Raw genomic sequence first — 22,346 nt, 5'->3', positions numbered from 1 at the left:
ATTAAACACTTCCATGAAGTCCAAAGACTCATTGTGGGAGATCCCAGTGTTACACACAGTTCATCATACCCTGCCTTAAACATGTTCACCATCTCTACAAATGAAACACTCATGGATAATCGATTGCCACTCTCTCACACTCAGCTGAAATAACTTATAAGGTAACCTGATTATTGAAGAACACATTAACAAGTAGAAATGATTTTATTATATATCTTTACAAGGGTTTGATATTGTTCCATCTTATCTATTGTATACAGATCTAGTCAACTGGGTTTCTTTGGGATGAGGAAATGGTGACGTTCCAGCAGTGAGTGATTAAGATGGCAGTGGACTATGGAATGCTTCTTATCAGGATATGTTGAAAATTTATGGGTTGCAGAAATTGATTGATAGATGGAAAGGGTTGTGGTAGAGATATAAATTACTTGAAGATTTTTGTAGGATTGACATGGATAAAATTTTAGTGTATGAATCAGTGAGAGAGCAGGGGGTTGGGATCATTCCTGGAAATTGAGGAAGAGTGTAGGGACTAGATTTTTTCCTTGGATAGTGATGAATAAATGGGATAGGCTGCCAGAATTAGTTGTGATTTGTTTGGTGAATGAGTTTGAAGAAAGTATTGCTTGGTGAAATATTTGCATCCACCCTCAGTGAATTTGTGGACTCCATGTAGATGCTTTTGTAATAGTGATCACTCAGTAATTAATCTATTTCTTCTTATACAATAACTTCTCTACTGCTGTTATGTTTACTTCTCTACCTTCATCAGCACTTATTAAATTTACTTTAAAAAACACACACACTCAAGAGAAAAAGAGAGAGAGAGTGATGATATAAGGATGAGGTTTTACTCATCAAATAGCAAAATAACTTGTGGGGATGGTCAGCCTGGGATATATGGGGGCAGGGTAATTAAGTCTGGGAAGGACAAAGGTAGAGCAGACAGGAGAAAGTATGCACAGATGAGAAATAGCATGGATAGTCAAGAAATGAATTGTTATGCTTATTTACGAATGCCAGGAGTATTAGAAATAAAGGAGATGAAATTTTTGTTTATTTGCCTGAAAATAGTTGGAATAAGTTAAACATGATTGGATGAGTGAGATATCTTAATGAAAATAGAAATGGAAGGATGCGATGTTTTTTGTGAGGATGGGAAGAACTAGAAGGGAGGGGGAGAGAGTGCTGCCGATGATTGCAGGAGAATTATGTCCACATGAAGTTGAGATAAAAGGGAAAAAACGTGGAAGTTGTTTTGAAACAGAATGGTATAGGGTGGAGGTTGATAGAATGAGGTATTTGGTTGGATGTTACTACTGGCTGGGGAATGTGAATGGTGGGATAAAGAAATGTATAAGCAATCTTGGCTTAGTATGCAAGCAAAGGGTGATCATCATGGATGATTTTATTTACAGTAGTGTTAGGGAATGAGGAGAATGAATTTCTTGAGTTCTTAAGGGACAACAACCTTAGGCAATATATGGTGGAGGACATACGAGGGTTAAGAATTTTAGATTTAGTCATACCATTAAAGGATGTTATTGTGAAAGGATTCTCTAATCTTTCCCATTTGGTGAGAATGACTATGAAGTAATCATCTGGGTTGTAGCCATTCATACGAGAACTTCTGTGAAGATAGAATACATGTGGAATTACAAAGCTCTGATTGTGGAAAGCTTAAGAGACAACTGACAGCTGTAGCAATGAAAGAGGAGTTGAGTGGAAAGGAGACAGATGCTTCTTGGGCATTGATCAAGTTCTATTTAACAGCAGCAGTGTCTGAGTCTATTCCAAAGGTGAAAAGGCTAAATAAGGTAGGAACAAACTGGATGAATGAAGAGATTAAGCATGAAATCTGGAAGATGTGGTGGAGACAACACAAGATAAATGTTTGTAATAATCAGTTGTATAGAGTACAAAGATCAGGCCATGAGGGTGATTCAGTTGGCAAAGACAAAAAAGTGCAGTATGAGAAGAAATTAGCCAATAAGAAAAATCCATGCGAGTTTTTTCGATATGTGGAAGTAGAAGAAAAAATGGCTATGGAGGATGATGCTGGTTGATGACATTGGCAGCCAGTGCAGTGTTGAAGTATTCAATGAGCATGAGTATATTTCATCCTTAAGAAGGCAACATCATGAGAAGCTGTATTGTTAAGGGTATGGTGGTGAAGAGGCTAATGGTGAATGAGTAAGATCTACATGAGGAATTAAATAAACAGTGCTAATAAGGTAGGACTTGACAGTTTATTGTCTCATGTGTCATGGAGTTATTAAGATGTTGGAGAAGTTGGTGAGGACTAGGATTCAGAATGTATTGCTAATAGGAGTATTCTTTGTAATGGTCAGAATGGGTTTGTTAGGAAAAGGTTATGCTTCAGCAATCTGCTTACATATTACAAATTCACTGTAAAAAGGATACGCATATACAACAGTATGTGCTTGTATTTTCAAAGGCCGTTGATAGACTGCCATGACAAGCTGGTATCTAAATTGAAGCAGATGGGATTAGATAAAACTAGTGAGTTGGATAGCTGATTGGCTGTTAGATCAGCAGGTAGTGTGGGTAAAGTGGTATTCTAAAAGTGTAAAGTTAATAGTGGAGTGCTACAGGAATCTGCTTTGGGACCCTTATTGTTTAACTTGTACGTTAATGACAATGAGACCAGCTTAGATGGAGTTATGCAGCTCTTTGTCGATGATGCAAAGTCTGGAAGAACTATGAGAAGCAGAGTAGATGTTGTGACCTTGCAGAAGGGTGTCAACAGACTATGTGAGTATAAATTAAAGATGCCAAGAAATTATATTCTTAATTTCATCCTTTATCCAAATGTAAGCAAACAAAGTTTGCACATGAAGTAACTTCATGGCTTGGCTACTTGTATATAGAAACTAATGACTTCACATTAATTGCCTTAGTATTCCATAATGCAAAGCACGTATTCTTACAGACATTTATAATACTATACATTATGGGAATGGCCCTACCGAGACTGGTTTCGACATTTATTGAAGTCTCATTAGTGGGAGCCAGACCCAGAAGTGATACCAAGGTTGAAGTAATGCAGAAGTCATATTTCCATATATGAGTAGTCAAAAGGTGTCGCATCTTATTACTAAAATACTCTGGATTAGAGAAAGATGTTGAAAGTTTTTCACTTGGTTATACTATAAATTACAGAGGTCAAGAATTCTATTCTTGGTTTCATGTGAGTGAAGCTGTCCGTTTGATATTGCAAAGTGCAATCTTGAAATTTTACATTCAAGATTAGGATGCAGACTATGCAATTAATTGAGAAATTTTGAAGGAGATGGTAAAGATGAGAGATCTTGGAATGATTGTGGGCAGAGCTTTGAAGTTTAGGAAACACATTGCTAAAATTATAAGAATATCACAACAGATTATGGCAACAATGAGGAGAACATCGACATGCAGAAGCAAAGACATTATGGTTTCCTTCTATAATGCTTTCATCAGAACACATATTGACCACTGAGTGCAGATTTGGTTGCCTGGTTTTCAAGGGGATGGAGATGTATTGGAGAGCAACCAGAGAAGATTTACAAAGTCAGTGTCATGTCTATGTAATGTGAGATATGAGGAGAGATTGATGGAACATGCTGCAGATCCTTCTGTAAAGAAGAAGAGGGAATATGATTGAGATATAAGTTGATGAGGGGTTATTACCAGATTAATATGGAGAAGATTTTTCATAGAGTAGAGGAAGACAAGGGGAGAACAAGAGATCACCTGTTGAAGGTGTTATAAGAAGAGTGTGAAGCAGGCCTTTGCATGGAAAGTGATAGGTGGAATGCATTGCCTATGAGTGTGCTAAGTGCAGAAACTGTTAATGGGTTTAAGTCATGATTTAATAATCTTTTAGCATGAGAGCATATGGATCTCTCACAACGAATCCTTTGACTCCATGGAGATCAGATGTTAATAATTCTTTGGGTTTTCCTTTGGCTTGCTTAACTGATAACTCGATATTTACATCCACTCCCTTTAACTCATATGTTAAGTTTTTCAGGTTGCATTTTTAAAAAAAAATATTTTTATGGACACTATTAGTTGCACTTAGCATTGCTAATTAATTTATGCAGCAGCTATTCAGCTAAATAAAAAGTTTTTTTCTTCCTCTTCATTTATTCATTCCTTCTACTGTTTTCTTTTGGACAGTCTTCCCTAATTAGTACAATCTGCAAGCCATCAATATGCAAGACCAAGGTTTGAATTCCATCTAGGATGCAAAGAACCTTTATCGGGGTTTTCAACTGAAGGTGAGTTAGCTGGTCTCATATGGAGGTGGGATGGCAGGTTTTTTCTTCCGAGAACCTTGAGTTTTTCATCCTGCAAAGCAGGTAAACCAGCCATTATAACACATGAAATTCACATACATTATACACTGGCATCATATCCTGAGTTGCTTTGGCCGTAAATCTAAATATACCAAACCTAAACCAAAGTCATCAATATGCTATTAGCATGTTTCTTGATCTCACTTTTCTGCCCATCCTCTGTACTAACATACTAAATGTTGAACAATTTATGGTGGATGTGATTATTACTGCAAAAATAGGTGGATGGAGCTATATATGAGGAGCCAAATTGATACTGTGAACACCATAGTAGGATTTCAGTAGGCTCTGTTGGCAAATAACCTACTATTCAGACTTTGCGAAGTGTAATTAAAAATTTGAAAGATAAGTATTGGATGCTTGCATTCCATTAGTTGAAAAAGATTAAAACAGTATGGGAGATGAAAAACCTGAAGTTATGGTAAACCAACACATGAAATTTACTGGCTATATCATGGAAATTATTAGATCTGTTAACATAGTAGTTTATAAAAATTTTGAGGATGATGGTACTGTCTTAGAGTATATATATTTCTACTCTATAAGGTCTTCTTCTCATCAAGGATTAGGCATTTGCCTGTTCCTGCTTAACTAGTCTTATCATCTTGTCGCTGGCCTTCCTCTCTCTCTCTCTATCTCTACCTTTAGTCTATATCTATCTACCTCTTTTGGTAGCCGATATCTTTCTATCCTAGATAGATATTCTTTCCGTTTCTCTCTATATTTCTTGATCTTTTCATTTATGTTATAAATATCTTGTTTTTTTCTGATGTCTTGATTTCTTATATGGTCCTTTGCATCCTTTAATCGTTCTAAAAAATCTGATCTCTTTCCACTTGTATTTTACTCTCATCTTTCTTTTTAACCTTCCATGTTTCGGAACCATATAACACAGTGACCATTACTTTATAAAAACCTCTGACTTTATAAAAACATCTGATTAAGCACTTGCTCCCATATTTTGAATGTGTGAAAGATTAGTTTTATGGCTCTGTAATTTTTGCAGAGTCACACATCTCCTTTATTTTTGTAGGATGGTATCAGATTACTCTTCCTCCATTTGTCTGGCATTCTCTTTACGAGGATCCTGTTGAAAAGATTTGTCAGGAAGGTTACACCTACACCAGGAATCATCACTTCCCTGTGGCATTGTTTGCCATTTTGTCAATTGCTCTCTTTACTTCTGATTCTATGATTTCCAGCCCAGGGTCTTCTTTTGTTTGGTAGGTAAGGCAAAATTTTGCTATGGGAGGTTTCATTTAGCTGGTGATCATGCAATCTTGAAGATTTCCTTATCATTTTGAGTTGTGCATAAAAATCATCTGTGTTACTAGCTTTTGCTTGTGCTGCAGTTCTTCTTGCTTACTTCTTTGATATGCAGTTCAGTCTTGTTCAGTTTTAGTTTGCTGCCATTGTTTGTAAAGGAGTTTCTTATTAAGAAGCTTGTCCTTTACTTCTTCCTTCCACCTTGGTTTTCTTGTTACTGTTTATAGGTCCCTTCAGTATCCCTAAATGATGTGTAGCCTGTTCAGTGAAATTCCATTAGAAATCATCCCATATTTTATTACATGGCCGTTGAAATTCCCATCTATATATTTTCACATTTGCTGTTATAGACTTCAGACAGTTGTTAAGGTCACTGCAGTGACTTTAACAACTGCTTTGCCAGCTGTTGTGACCTTTTCTAGGTCACAAGAGGTGGTTTGCACAGCATCATGTTCATGCATGGTTGCCTGTCAAGTGCTACTTTAACAGTGATTATGTGATCACATATTTGAGTAACTTCCACAGTACACTCCTGGCATTCACTGTCAATCCCCAGTGAAATGATTTCACCTGTTTATGCAGATGAAAAATGTTTATCACTGTGTAAGCCAATAAAAACATTTCAAGATGATTTTTAGGGTGTGGTGACACTGAATAGAAAAATTGAGACTCAATAAGTAAAATTAAATGTAGGTGGAGTAGTCTTAATTTTGTTAAATTATTATTATAGGTTAGGGCTAGATATTGCAAGTAATAAAGAACATCTCCTATATTGCAACATCTATGTACCATTTTGCATTTGATGTACATGGATGCCTTCAAATTGGTTTTGGGGAATGAGATCTCTGGTAGATGTTTTAGGGACACAAACTTTCCACACAAAGTTTGTAAGACAAACACAATCATTGCCCACAGTGAGATTTCAACCCATAATCTTTGGTTGGAGATCAAGTATGCTATCCAGTTATCTAACCCTGCTGGCAGAGAGAGAGAGAAACTAAAATAAGCTAAATACTGAATTCAGAACCGAAAAATGCAGTCCTTATGAAGTAAACTCCATTTTCCAAACTGTCTTGTGAATATGATAGGGCATTAATTTAAAAATTCCATTAGAAAAAAATTGCATAAGGACATTTTAATTTTTTGGTTTGGTGTGAAAGCAGAATACACTGAAGGATAGATGGAAGATGAAATGTTAAATTCTCTCAGTGAAATTCTCAACGAGTAATTACAATATATGTCATATCTCTCATAACTTGTCAGTGTTTTGTATTTATCAGTTTTTTATTTGCTATTCTAGTTAGCGAAGTGGTTAGTATATTCATTCTCCAACCAACAGGCTGTTGGTTCAAATCCTACAGTTACCATGGATGTATGTGTTTGTCATGAGGTGGAAGAAGAACATTACCACCTGGTGTGAGAGTAACTACTCTGATTAGTTGATTCTGGAAGTGGCATGAAAAAGTTGCACGGTCAGTCTCTAGAGCAGCATTTCCAGACTAGTTAAAAAAATAATCCAATGGGGGAGGGGAGACATTCCACCCAAGGTACTATAGGTTTACACCCGTTCATTGTTTGGCAGATAAAAATTCCAATTCCTGTGTTATATGACGTGTGTTAACCATGCTACCGGCCAGGACGTATATATTTGTCCAAGTCACCATGGATGCGAAGTGCATATTAAAGTGTAATACCATTGATATTACATTGAAATATATGATGGATATGAAGCATATGAGGATGCGTATTTGATCCATAATGGCCAGTAAGGTGGTTAAGAAGTTATATTAATCTCAATGTTAGCAGAATAAGATAAGGTAGGCAACCTTTTTGTGTCCCTGTCTTTCAAATGCATAAATTCTCATAGTGATTTATACATTGCATTAAGAAAAAACTCAAGTACTAGGAGAAAAATTATTATAATATAAATAATATATAAGCTCAGCTATCATTCATATCATTTGTTTGATGCATGTTAAAACTATCTGGCTATGGAAATGTTTTCATCTTTGTCCCAGGTTAATATCACTTTTCAGTATTAACTAGCAATATTTAAATTAATATAGTTTGATCTGTCTTACTGACTGTTTTGAATATTTTTTTAAAAGTAATTTCATAAAAAAAAATTCATTTCCCTTTTCTTGACTTAACAAAGCAACAATGTTTGTTGGTTGGTTTGAATTTCATTCTCTAATTAAATGTTTTCTGTTCAGAATGAGAGGTTATTGGTCCAGGAATGGTTGCATAGTTCAAGGTGGTGAATTTCGGGAATATGTAAATTGTTCTTGCAATCACATGAGTAGTTTTGCTGTTTTGATGGATGGTCAAGCACTTCAGGTAAGCATATTTTTAGTTTGCTTAAGAATTTTAAGTTTTAAGGTTTTAGTATTGCTTCGAAATGAGTGTTTTTAGGATACCATACTGTTGAGCTTGTGAAGGTGTGAATGTTTGTGCAATTATCTTGCTGTGTCTGTGGGGGTTTCTATAAACAGAAAAAGATAACGAACCATCAAGAAGCCGTGTGATTAGTGTATCTAGGAAGGGCATCATTCAATAGCTTACCGTTCCATTGTGAAGTGGATTTTAGGGTGTTGGCTGTTTAAATGCACTGTAAATGTATCCAATGTGTCTGGACCATGTCGCCAAATAGCAAACGCACTATCAACAATTTTAAATAATTACCCTTTTGCTAGTCGCATTCTGCTAAATTCAAACTTGTGTTGAAGTCACATTTTCCTCCAAATATATTTGAAGTATTTAAATATACAGTACATTCAGGTTATTTTGCATGGAAAGAGAAGATATACAAACAACTAGATGGAACAGCAATGGGCTTTTTCTTTTCTCTCCCCTTTAGCCAGTGTCTACATAGAACACTTGGAAAACTTAGCTATGAATATAATCATTCTCAAACCAGTGGTTTGGCTATGCTATGTTAATGATGTATTTACTATATTTGGCCACATGGTCCAGACACATTGGATACATTTTTAATGTATTTAAATAGCCAACATCCTAAAATCTACTTCTCAGTGGAACAGGAAGCTAATGACTTCTACCCTTCCTAGATACACTAAGCACAAGGCTTTCTGATGGTTCATTATCTTTTTATGTTTATAGAAAACCCATACATAATCCCCATAGGATAGAAAAAATACTAAATGCTCCTCAGAAATGCCCTCCATTGCCTATCACACAAGACTACAGCAAACTGTTACCATCCCATGTTAATTTATTTTCATGGTATTGATGACAACACAAAATTATAAGAAAGCAATTACTATTTATTAACTTATTTGCTGATATTTCACTGGTGTTATATCCAGCATCTTCACAGCACAAAAATAGTTTGTCACAGTACACTAAAAACAACAATCTGGTATAGCAACGAGATTAGTTTAAACAATTGTAATGGACAACACCAGTCTTTTTTTTTTTTTCAGCCGGACCGGTCTGGAACGCGTTCCGGTAAACTTTTAGGACTTTAATGGTCCCTAAACACACATTTTACAAGTATTTCAAAGTGATACAAAAACTGGAGATAAAACATGTGGCTGCTACAATTGCTACAACGACGAGTAAAGACACACAAGAAGATCTGCTCAACTGTTGGACTTTAGACCAAAAAGCTGATTTTTGCAACAAAAATGAATTGAGGTTGGTGGAGAATAAAAACATTGGCTGTAAAATATGTAAGGAAGTCGCAAGTTTGGGAGTAGAAAGGAATAAGCAAGGTATGAATATTTCAAAGCCATGGATAAATATTCAAATTTCTCATTATGTTAGGAATAAAAAAGAGCAAATCACTTCACTACGTAAAAAAATTCACAATCATAAGAACAGTTCACCTCGCATTGCTGCCACTAAAATTATAGAATCTGCAAAAGAACGAAAACTGGAGGTAACTTATTCAAAAGCATTTGAACATGAGAAAGAAGTCACTTGTAGAATCTTCAGAACAGCATATAAAGTTGCAAAGAAAACCCAGGCTTTCAATGACTTTGAATCAGAAATTGACCTCCAAGAATTGAATGGCAGTGACATGGGTTGAATTCTACATTCTACAAATGCTTGTATCAATATAACAAATCATATTGGAACTGAAATGAAAAAAATTCTTTTTTAAAAAATAATAGTCAAACTGTGAGATTTCCCTTTTGATTGACGAAAGCACCACTATTAGCTATTTGTCATCATTGTGCTCGAGCTCTCTGTTGGTGATGTTGTAAAAAAAGACTTCCCAGAACAAATCAACCACTTGAAGTCATTTCTTGACAAACTTTACTCACCAGTAAAGTTTGTCAAGAGTTTGTCACCAGTCACCCAAAAATGTCACAGAACTAGGCAAAGTAGCTGAAGATCTTGACAAGGAAATCTTCAAAATTCGAAGATTTTAACTACACACATTGGGTGGCTTCTAGTTTTAGAAGTGTTTCTTCTGTGTGGAATGATTATGAAGTACTTGTGGCTCATTCTATAGCAGCAAAACAAGATGAAAACAGAAACAAGTCTGACAGAATAATGTATGAAGGCCTCTTGAAGAAAAGAACAAGTGTTGATTTTGTTTTGGATCTTGGATTGATGTGTAATGCTCTCCAAGAATTGTCAGAGCTTAGTGTTGAACTGCAAGCAAGGGATATTACACTCTACAAAGCTCATAGCAGTATATCAAGGCAGATTCGGCTGTTTGAAGACAGGAAAGTTAATGGCAGACCTTTTTATCGTGAAACTGTACAAGCAGTTGAAAATCTGAACTTTAAAGGAGTGACTTTGGAGAAGAGGGTAACCAGTCGATCAACAAATGTGAATCGTTCTCTTGATCCTACAAAATGTTATGACTGCTTGAAACAACGAATGGAAAATCTCCTATTTGTAGAAGAGATGCAAATTGCAGAATGGACAAAAGTGTTCTATCCAGAATGTTGGCCAGACTGTGCTGAAAGGAATGTTACTTTCAGTGAGACTGAAGTGGAGAGTTTGTGTAAAAGGCTAAGAATTCCAGAACGACAGGTTGTTAGAGGTTTTCGTGAATTCCTGACAAAGAAGAAAATGACAGAAGAAAAAATCTTGCAGTTAATAAACATTATTAACAGAATCCCCATTTCTACTGCTGAATGTGAGCATGGCTTTTCCCAGATGAACCTGATTATCACACCGACAAGAGCTTCTCTACAAATGAAGAGTGTGAGTACACTGATGTTCATCAAACTGGTTGGGCCTCCTCTGCATGTTTTTCATCCCTTACCATACGTCAATTCCTGGTTCCTGAAAGGCAGGCATCTAGCAACAGACACAAAGAGTAAGGAACGAACTCGTGAAGATGGTAACACCAGTGTGATGAACCCAATTTGGAAGCTATTGTGAAAATTAAGGTATTTTTTAAACTTTTTTTCACCTTTGCTTTAATGTTTAATGTTTTATTTCCATTTGATATATATAATAGCCGACCTGGTTGGCCGAGTGGTTACCATATACGCTTTCCAGCCAAAAGGCTGAGGATTCAAATCCCGCCTTGGGCATGGATGTTTGTGATTGTCTGTGAAAGTACTAGTGGTGGTAGTCAGTGGTAGCTGGCATTGGTGTTAGATGATGAAGGTTGGCGGAGTGGTGAGATGAATAGTTGTAGAGTAGATGCTATCCCTCAATGGACTCCCTGGATGTGTGATGTAATAATATCCATTTGTCAAAACTAAAAGAATGAGAGTTTCAAAGGCCTGGTATGTTTCGATTTTCTTGTGTTATGAGATGAGATGGTAGAGTTCCGGTAAACTTATATTTAGAAAAAAAAGCCCTGGAAAACACAAAGACTAAGGTCCTACCTAATCAGATGCCATCTATGTTTAAAAAAAGAATACAAAGGGTATTAATTAGATCTTAAAATGACTGTCTCCCAGATTTTTGGTAAATTTATAGAGATTCTGTTGATTCGAAAAACAATCTCTCTGACTTATGACTTCCAATTTTGTTTTCTTCCAATTGATCCTGTGTGAAGGGGTATCTAAGGCATGGTCTGCTAGACCCAACTTGTCATAACGACAGTTCCGGATGTATTTTTTGTTCACTAAGGCAGATATCCACAGTTCTTCCTGTATGTTCATAGTAAGCCCAGTTACAAGAACAGGGCACTTCATAAACTCCTGGATGTGTGATAAATCAGAGATTTTTTCCTTGGGTGAACGAATGAGAGTTGCCAATTTGACATAAGGTTTAAATATGGTGCATACCTGATGTTATTATTATTATTCAGGCCTCCATGGAGTCAAAAGACTCATCGTAAGAGATGCTTCCTAAGAAACACAAAGTCTATCAACACTCATCGAGGGAAGGTCTCCCCTAAGAAATGCAAAGCCTATCATACCACTCCTTAAACTCATTGACTGTTCTTGCTCTAACTACTCCATCAGGCAATGCATTCCATGGTTCAACCATCCTCCATGCAAAGAAACCACTCCACACCTTCTTGCTCGCAGTTTCCTTTCGTAACTTCCAGGGATGGCCTCTTGTCATCACTCCTTCCCGCTGTTCAACCAAGTGAAAGAACTCCCTAGTGTCAACCCTGTAACCACCTCTCAACAGATTTTAAAGGTCTCAATCATATCACCTCTCCTCCTCCTAGCCACCAAACTCTGCAGTCCACATTCTCTCAGCCAATCCTCATAACTGTCATTGTACAGTCCTGAAACCATCTTCGTTATCCGCCTTTGTACCGTGTCCACAGTTAATTTATTCCCTTCAAATCCTGGGGACCAAATCTGAGAACAGTATTCCAAGTGTGGTCTGATCAGGGTCTTATACAACGAAATGATAACCATTTTATCTCTGCAGGTCAGTGTCCTTCTCATTATTGCAGCAATCCTCTGTGTTACCTTCACCACCTTTGTGATAGTTCCCCTAAATTTCAGGTTTCTATCAATCATCAACCCCAGATCTCTTGTTTCCTCTACTTCCTCCAGTATAACTCCTCCCATAGAGTATGCAGTGTCCCATCGATGTTTCCCAAACCTCAAGACCTTACATTTTGCTGCATTAAACTGACACCCCCATTCATTTGCCCATCTATCTAGCTTATTCAAATCCTCTTGCAGGGCTACTGCATCTGCACCATTATTAATAATCCTTCCCAGCTTCGCATCATCCGCAAACAACTGAATATCCCCTTGCAATCCACTGACAATGTCATTCATATAAAGAATATAGGTCCCAGTACTGAGCCCTGTGGGACCCCACTTGTAACCCTCTGCTTCCTTGAAACTGCCCCACCATACACAACTCTCTGATACCTATCGGACAGCCAATCCTGAATCCAGTTGACCAATCTGACATCCAGACCCATGTGCTGCAACTTAGATATCAGCTTATCATGTGGCACCCTGTCAAATGCCTTCACTAAGTCTAAAAAAAAAGGTGGTATATGCCTTTCTCTCATCTAATGCTCTTGTAACTTTATCATAAAAGGCTAGCATATTGCTAAAACAAGAGCGCCCCTTTACAAATCCATGTTGACTCTCACAGATAACATTACCCTCATCTGCCCAATGCTGTATAAGGTCCTTCACTATTTTCTGCAAGATCTTACTAACTACTGATGACAGGTAGGCACTATAATTAGACATTATAATCACTATAATTATAGTATCTAAGTGACTATAATTAGACACTTCCAGTCTGCTACCACCCTTATGCAATGGCAGTATCTTACCTTCCTTCCATTCCATCGGCACCTTTCCTGCAGCCAGATTTTCATTGAAAAGCCAGGACAAAGGCTGTCAGTTCCCTTGCACATTCTCTCAAAACTCGTGGTGAAATATCATCCAACTCCACAGCTTTGCTGACATCCAGAGTACTCAGTATCTGAATAAACCTCAAATCTGCCATATTCCTCTAGCATTAAAACTGACTCCTCCAGGATGAAATACTCCAATAAAGTGTTCATTTAACAATTCCACTATGTCCTCTCAATCAGTTACTCTATTCCCATTTTTATCCCACAATATCATTCTTCCACAGTCATTTCTCCTCGTACTGGCCACATATCTAAAATATTCCCTAGGATTTTCTTTTGGCTCTTAGGGCCAATCTCCTCTCATATTCCAGTTTTGTCTTCCTTACCATATTAGTCACTCTTCTGGCCTGTGTCTTATACTCTTCATGCATCTTCTCTTCACCTGTCTCCTTTTATCTCTTCCATAGCCTCTTTTTTGTATGCAATTCCTGTTTAATATTGTTTGTCATCCACTTTACTCCAAATTGTGTCCTCTTCTTTACTTGTGGAATACAGCTTACCATTGCTGCTAACAAATATTCCTTCACAATTTCCCAAGCACTAAGGATATCCCTGCCTTCCAATTCCTCCCTCCACGAAACTTCCCCAAGTTGACGTCTAAGACTATTATAATCACCTGCTATATAATTCAACATACGTTCCCGTCTCTTTGATACTCCTGCATGTCTATTCATTTTCCAAATCAAAACCATATGGTCACTCTCTCTCTCTCCAACTGGTAGGAGAGATGTCATCTCAGTTGTTATCAACTCTTCTGATGCTATAACCAAATCCAAAACTCTTGAATGTCTTGTTTCCTCTATTACATGTTGCCTAAGACATTTGTCCCTCAAGAATTTTAGAAATTCCATTCCCTTATTGCTACATGCATCTTCCTCTCCCCAATTTATACTACTGTAGTTAAAATCTCCCATAACAATCATTCTTCTTGCACTTGCCAAACTCAACTGTCCAAACATTTCCTGGTCCCCACCCACTTTGCTCCTGGGTCTGTAGCAACACCCCACTAAATATCCTGTCTTTCCCACCTCTACCTCACACCATATACGAAACTTTCAAACTCGTACTTTCAAAATCATTCTTGTCACTGCCTTCCAAAGTCTCCACTCTTAGAGGACATAGGTTGTCACTTATCATAAGCAGTACTTCCACCACCACGCTTTCCCTTCCTATCCTGCTGAAAAAAGGTGTACCCAGCAACTTAATGTGTTTATTAAGCACTCTAGATATCTTTTCAGATGTGCCTTGAATGTATGGGATTATAACAGTTTTGCTGTAGTTTTGTGCAGTAGGCAAACGGGGGGGTGGGGGATTTCTGGGGAGCATTTAGTATTTTTTTCCTATCCTACAGGGATATATATCCTATAGCCATTGTCTAAGAAGGTGTGTTACGATTGAATGAGTTCAGCCATGAGAACTTTGTTGTTGGAACAAATCTCTCTAGCTCTGAGAGTTAGTGTTTTTAGGATACCATACTGTTGAGATGGATGATGGTGTGACTGTTTGTGCAAATATCTCGTTGATGATGTGACTGTTTGTGCAAATATCTCGTATGTGTGGGTTTTCTATAAACTGAAAAAGACGAGGAACCATCCAGAAGCCTTGATTAGTGCATCCAGGAAGGGCAGACAGTCGTTAGCTTCCTTTGCATTGTAAAGTAGATCGCTAATACTGTGAAAATAAATTAACATGGACTACGAACAAATAAGCCTTTCCATGTGTTTGGTATCATCCCATACATTCAAGATACATCTGAAAAGATATCTAGAGTGCTTAATAAATATCAGCCACACACCATATTTAAACTAATATGTCAGATTGGCAACTCTCATCCATTCACCTAAGGACAGACTCTGTTGTTTATCACATCCAGGAGTTTACGAAGTGTCCTGTTCTTGTGATCTGGCTTAGTATCGACAGACAGGAAGAACTGTTGACATATCTGCTTTGGTGAACATAAAAAATACATTCGACACTATCGTTATGGCCAACCGACCATGCCTTGGATATCCCTTCACACACAGTCAAATGGAAGAAAACAAAAGCACCACAGAGAAGTCATAAGTCAGAGAGAGATTGTTTTTGGAATCATCAGCAGCTTTAAAACATATTCCAAATCTCAACAAGTATGGCTGTATAAATTTACCAAAAATCTGGGAGACATTTTAAAATCTAATTAATACTTATTTTCTCTTTTTCCAACATAGATGGTGCCAATTAGGACTTTAGTTCCATGTGTTATCTGTTACAATTTTTTTTAAAACTAGTTCTACTGTTATTATTATTATTACCACCCCAAGACCTCATGGAGTCAAAGACTCATCTGGAAGGTCATTTTATCACACACACAGCTCATCATACCTTGTTTTAAACACATTCAATCTCTTTGCAGACACCACATTCTTAGGTAAGGCATTCCAATCATTCACAACTCTGCACGAAAAAAAAACTGCCTCTCACTCCCCTACTCACACCCTCTTTATAGTTTCCAGGGATGACCTCTGGTTTTTCCCTGATTATTCCAAATTGTTGTTGTTTCATTTCTATGACAAACTGTTCTTTCGCTATGAAGATGCTGCATATAATACAGCAAAATATCAGTTAATAAGTACTAATTATTTTCTTATCATTCTGTGTTGTAATCAATACAATTAAAATAAACTAACAAATTAATTTTTGTGTAGGAGTACTCCTTTTTATGATGTCATTGGATTTTTACTCAATTTTTAGGACATTACTGATGTTTTAAAGACAGATACATGAAGAATAATTTTGAACCTACTTTTGTAGGATGTTCCTGGCTGTCTTCTTATTCATTGGCATCTAGTGTATGGCAATATGCATTTGTATTACTGCTGAAATATGACTGAAAGGAAGGGGAGGGGGGTTGGAAATTTGGAGATGAAGAGATGTGGGAGAATTGCAGGTGAGGAAAGAGGTATGCCAATTTTAAAACCTGGGTTTTGAGGGTGGGCTGAGAATTCTTTGGGAAGGCGGTGAAAAGAAAATTTTTGGGGAAAAGGAGAAGGAGAGAGTATGATGGAACAAGATTAGAGGTGGGACTTATGGGGTGTTGTTAGCTCTTTCAACAGTGTGTCGTCTTCGAAGCTCATGGGGAATAGTGGAGACTACGTCATGTCAGCTTAGTGATCTTGTCTTGGTGTATCTGTGTTTTTTTCTATTGGGAAAAGTCGTTACCCTAATTTTTATATTTTGGAGCTTCCAACTCTCGGAGATTATATAGGGGTGGTGAACATTTATTGAGTTTTTATCACATTTTATGGCTATCATTTCTGATATTCTAAGCATTGTTTTGTTTTCCCGTATCCCTATTATTATGGCTTTGTCTATTTGTGGGGTATGTTTCTGTTCGAGGACATAAATTGCTATTTCTGTTTTTCCTGTATTTTGTATTTGTTTTTTTTTTGGCTATTACATTTCTTATTGTTTCTGAATAAACAAAAGTCTGCATGGTTAGTCAAGTGTCTATGTGCTTCTCAACCATATGCCTGGGAAAGGAGTGTCCTGGGTTCGATTCCTGTCATTGATGTGAGGAGCTTATTATCTTTTTGAGACATAGCCAAGTTAGTCAGTCTTGGATGTGGACTGCAAGGTTTTTCTCCCCAGTTTATCTGGGATTTTTCCTCCTGCAAGCAGGAAAACCAGCCTTGAGAATATAATGCTTCTACAGCATAGGAACCCCAGGAATAAGGAGTACTAACTTATTCCATAGGATTCAGTTCCGAATGCCTACACAGTAAAAAGTGTAGCTCTATGCATGAGCATAAATTAGGATAGGAATAAACAAAAGAAAAACATAATACAAAATACAGGAAAAACAAAAATAGCAGTCCACATCCTTGAACAGAAACATACCCCACAAATTGACAAATCTATAATAATAGATATACAGGAAAATGAAACAATGCTTAGAATATTGGAAATGATAGCCATAAAATGTGACAAAAACGCAATAAACATTCACTGCCCCTATATAATATCCAAGAGTTGGGAGCTCCAAAACATAAAAATTAGGTCACAACTTCGACCAATAGAAAACATCACAGATATACCCAAGACAAAAGCACCAAGCTGACGTGACATACACTCCACTTTTCCAATGAGCTCCGAAGACAACACTATCAAAATGATTTACACCCCATTAGTCCTACCCCTAATCTTGTTCCATCATACTCTATCCTTCTCCTTTCCCAAAAAAATTTTCCATTTTTCATCTTCTTTACAAAGAATTCTCAGCCTGCCCTCAAAACCTGGGTTCTAAAATTGGCATACCCCTTGCCTCACTCGCAATTCTCCCACATCTCTCTATCTCCACATTTCCAACCCCTCCCCCCTTTCCTTTCAGTCATACTTCAGCAGTAATACAAATTTATATTGCCATATGGCAGATGCTGCTGATTAAGAAGACAACCAGGAACATCCTACAAAGGTATGTCCAAAATTATTCTTCCCACATATTCTTCATGTATCTGTCTTTAAAACATCAGTGATATCCTAAAAATTGAGTTAAAAGCCAGTGACATAAAATGGGATACTTCTAAAATAGCCATAAAAATTGATATTTATTTAGAGGAGTAACATGGAATTTATCCAGAAATAAACCTAAACTAACAAATAAGACTCCACGAAGGATTGGAAAATTTGGAAGGCTGGGTGGCTTATTTTTAGAGAACTAGTGCTATGCTAGAGGTTGGGGTTTGCATTGGAGTGGGGAATGAAGGTACTCTTTCTGTTAAGGTCAGTTTGAGTTATTTGGTTAGAGCCAGTGTTTGGATTGAAAGAGCAGAAATAATTCAACCGTGGAAAAGAGCCATAGAAATTCTATCCTATTTTATGGCATGGGATACAAGGCTAAGTTTGGTTGTGAAGAGATAGATCTCTATTAAAGGAAACATGGATGGGGATATGATCAGAATTGCAAACAAGAGAGAAACATCTGTAATGTGTTGGGAGAAAGCACTGTTTACAAAAAAAAAAAAAAAAAAAAAAAAAAAAAGATAATAAAAAAAAAATAAAGGTTCCAGAGTGTTTAATGAATGATGAGGGTCATCTTTTATATTTTTGGGAGGTTCACAATTTCTGCACAGTTAATGAAGAGGTGGCAGTTTAATCAAGATGATCTCAGTTTGAGTAATTAAATGAGTAGAGCAGTAGTCAGTAAAGATGTTAGAATTCTTTTATTATTATTATTACATAACACCTCCAGGGAGTCCAAAGACTCAAGGGAGGGCACCTATTCCACAACTCTCTGACTCCACCAACCGCAACTACCTTCATCATCTACACCAACACCATCTACTGCCGACCACCACCACTAGAATTTTCACAGACAATCACAAACATTCCATGCTGCAGGTTCAAATCCCACGGTGGCATTTGAACCTGCAGCCTTTTGGCTCGAGAGCGGATACGCTGACCACTCGGCCAACCAGGCTGGCTTTAAGATGAGATTCTTTAGAATGAAATAGATGAGCAGTATGTGCAAAGGAGAACAGATATCAGTTTAATGCGATAAAGTGTACAGTTATGCATTTTTAAATTTTTGAAAAGACTACTGGCTATGTACCGTACCATATTAATGGAACTGTACTTCAAGTAATGTATAAAGCCAAATATTTGGGGTATTAGTTGATAGGGAGTTCAAGTTTAGAGGCATATTACAAAAGTGGCTAAAACAGCTCATCAGATTACTTGATTCCTGATGAGCAGAGATAAACATGTTATTTTACCTCATATTAAGGCATTAATAAGACCCATCTTGACTATTATTATTATTATTATTCAGGCCTCCATGGTCTCTCACGATGAGTCTTTTGACTCATCGTGGGAGGTCCTTTTTAAGAAACACAAATCTATCAAGACTCATTGAGGGAGGTCCCTCCTAGGAAACACAGTCTATCATACCACTCTTTAAATGCATTGACCGTTCTCGCTCTCACCACTCCATCAGGCAATGCATTCCATGGTTCAACCACCCTCCATGCAAAGAAACCACTCTTCACCCTCTTTTTCACAGTTTCCTTTCGTAACTTCCAGGGATGGCCTCTTGTCATCACTCCTTCCCGCTGTTCAACCCAAGCTGAGGTGGATAAGACTATTATGCAGTCTTATCAACTGGGTTTCTTGGGGGGGGGGGGGGCAAGGAAGAGGTGGAGAGGATCAGAAGTGAGTGACCAAGATGGGGGCATATCTATGGAATGCATTTTATGAAGATTATCAGAAGCATGGAATGCAGAACGGCAGCTAGAGTAGATGATTTTCAACAAGAAATAATCTAATAATCACCCCTTGAGGTTGCATATCAGGAAATTGGTTTGTAACATGTGATCTGTGATACCTTTGTTTTGTTTATTGGGAGTATTTTGCAACTGCAAACAAATTATTCCATTTATTCACCACTCTCAAAGCAAAAACAAGTGTAACAGCTTCTCACTTCTATGCTCACACCCTTATTATACAGAATCCAAGGATGACCTCTTGCACTCTACCATTCTGTGAAAAACTTCTTCAATGTTAATATTATAAGATCCAAGTTGCATGGCTCTATCATATCACTCTACCTCCTACCCAACTACATTCTGTGTTATTATTTAGTGCATGCAGTACAATACAGAATTTAAAAAAAAAAACCCTATAAATGAATGTGATAATATGAAAACTACAAATACATGTCTAAGTTTCTGATCCATTCTAGTACTGATGCTGCAGCTTGGAGAAAATCAGACCATTCACCTATAAAGATGTAGGCTGCACTTAGTGGTGGTGTGATGAATTGATTGTTTAGGAGCACCACAGTCATATCGAGGAGAAAGGCATTTTCCCATTTATATAACAAGTCTGTATATGTTCCATGCTTCATAAGAATCCTATTCAGGATCACCTGTATCTCAAAGGAAGGTTTAAGAACAGAAAATCGGATAATAATATCTCAATTACATTTGTAATTCAGGATCGTGTGTCTACTATCTTGTCCATTCTTCTCTGGAGATAAAAGGAGGGTAAAAAAAACTCTAAGTAGGGTAACCAGTGCATGCTCTAGGGTTTGGTTCTTGGAACCCTGCTCTTTAACTTGTTCATAAATGATATATCATGTGGACTGATTGGGATCTTCATTTGCTTGCTGATGATGCAAAGTTGCAGAGAATTATATAAGTATTATTATTCCTTTCTTTTAGTGTTGCATGATGATCAGTATTAATTTTAGAAATTATGGAGTTTACAACTGTGCTATAAATTACTCTTTTAATTTCCCGACGTTTCGATTTTCATATTAAGATCATCATCTGGAACTTATACAAATATGCAGGACAAGCTGAGTTACATTACATACAGCAAGCTAGAGAAATATAGATTTGATCACAGGTTATTCTACTGACATGACCTCTAGTGGAAAAAAAAAATTTTAAATTAACTATTTAGAAACTACATCAAGCTAAATTTTATTTATGATAACATGAACAAACATTAATAAAGTTTGTTCATTAAACTTTATCCAAGTGTGTGCAAACAAAGTTTGCACCTGAAAATATCTTCAGGACTGGGGTAAAGTGGTACAACACCGGCAACTCCTTGCAAAGGTGGAGCAAGCTATCAACACTCCTATCTCAGTAAACTTTCAATGAACAAACATTCTTTCTTATAGATAGTCTTCTTTCAGTAACAATGATGTCCTGTTTTTAGCATTACAATTGTTATTTTTGATTTAGGATCCTGGATTATCTACAGTCCTGTTTATAGTTACTGTTAGAGAGGAAGGTTCCGTGGGTCGAATATGTGCCTTCCATATGTTTGGGATTTTTAGACCATCGTTATTGTTCAGATTGGGGTGGTTGATAATAATCTCACAGGCTTCCTTAAATTTGTGTTCATACCATGTTTTGGTGTGATGTGAACAACTAGTACTTTTCCAGACAATTCTATGTAAGGTGTTCATGGCATGATCAGAAAGGCCAGTTTTCACCATAGTTATTATATTTAACGTGTCATTTATGTTCTTTTTGTCTGATAGGAATTGTGCATCCTGTTTCCCCTATATATGGTATGTTACAGGTGCAATAAATACGGTATACTCCAGGGTGTGCCAGCAGAGGAAGTGGGTCTTTGGATGAGTTCAGTAAGCTTTTTAATTTTTCAGCAGGTTTAAAGGTGGCTTTGAGGTTGTATTTTTGTAGTATTCTGTTTATTTTATCTGATGTCCCTTTAATGTAAGGAATGGTTATAGTTTTATTGTAATCTGATTTATCTTTGTTTTTTATTGAGGTCTTGTAGAGAATTTTGTTAATAGTGTTTTGGCTGTAACCATTTTTTAGAAGAGTGTTGCTGATAACTTTAAATTCGTCTTTCAGTGCATGTTTACTGGAGAAGATCTTCAAAGCCCTGTTTTTTAGAGTATCGATGACACCTAATTTTTGTGTTGGGTGGTGGTAGGAGTATATGTGTATATATTGGCCAGTATGTGTCGGTTTCCGGTAAATAGTGAAGGAAAGATTGCCAGAAGGAAGACGTGTGACAAGTGTATCTAGAAATGGAAGCGTGTTCTGTTTTTCAATCTCAATTGTCAACTGTATGCATTTGTGTTGTTTGTTTAGGTGAAAGAGATAAACAACTACCGTTTTTAGACATCTTAATCAAAAAACGAAATGAAGGCAATATAAATGTATTGGTGTACAGAAAACCGACCAATACAGGTTGCTATGTACATTTCAGCTCCTCTCACCACATCTCACATAAACTCAGCATTGTACACATGTTAAAGAAGAGAGCGATTCGCATCACAACAGACAATGAGACCCTTCAAGATGAGTTAACATTAATTTCCAACAATCTGTACTTGAACGGCTATCCAAGAAGACTAGCCAATAAAGTCCTTTTCTCTGAACCACCACAAAAAGAACAAGAAGATATTCAATATATAA

General features: G+C 37.0%; 1 protein-coding gene across 1 annotated transcript; it reads left to right on the top strand.

The window, feature by feature from the left end:
• The first annotated feature begins 10,148 nt into the window (after nucleotides 1-10,148).
• On the top strand, nucleotides 10,149-10,991 carry LOC150106223 (E3 SUMO-protein ligase KIAA1586-like). The gene has a single exon (XM_090392958.1). It carries the CDS (start codon nucleotides 10,149-10,151, stop codon nucleotides 10,989-10,991), a length of 843 nt encoding a protein of 280 aa, XP_090249084.1.
• The last annotated feature ends 11,355 nt before the right edge of the window (nucleotides 10,992-22,346 follow it).

This window comes from Typopeltis vanoorti, chromosome 5 (assembly GCF_054136105.1).
Source record: "Typopeltis vanoorti isolate ZY-2024b chromosome 5, IOZ_Tvanoo_1.0, whole genome shotgun sequence".
Lineage (NCBI taxonomy): Eukaryota > Metazoa > Arthropoda > Arachnida > Uropygi > Thelyphonidae > Typopeltis > Typopeltis vanoorti.
The sequence above is the reverse complement of the archived record's forward strand: the minus strand, read 5'-3'. Positions and strand labels throughout refer to the sequence as shown.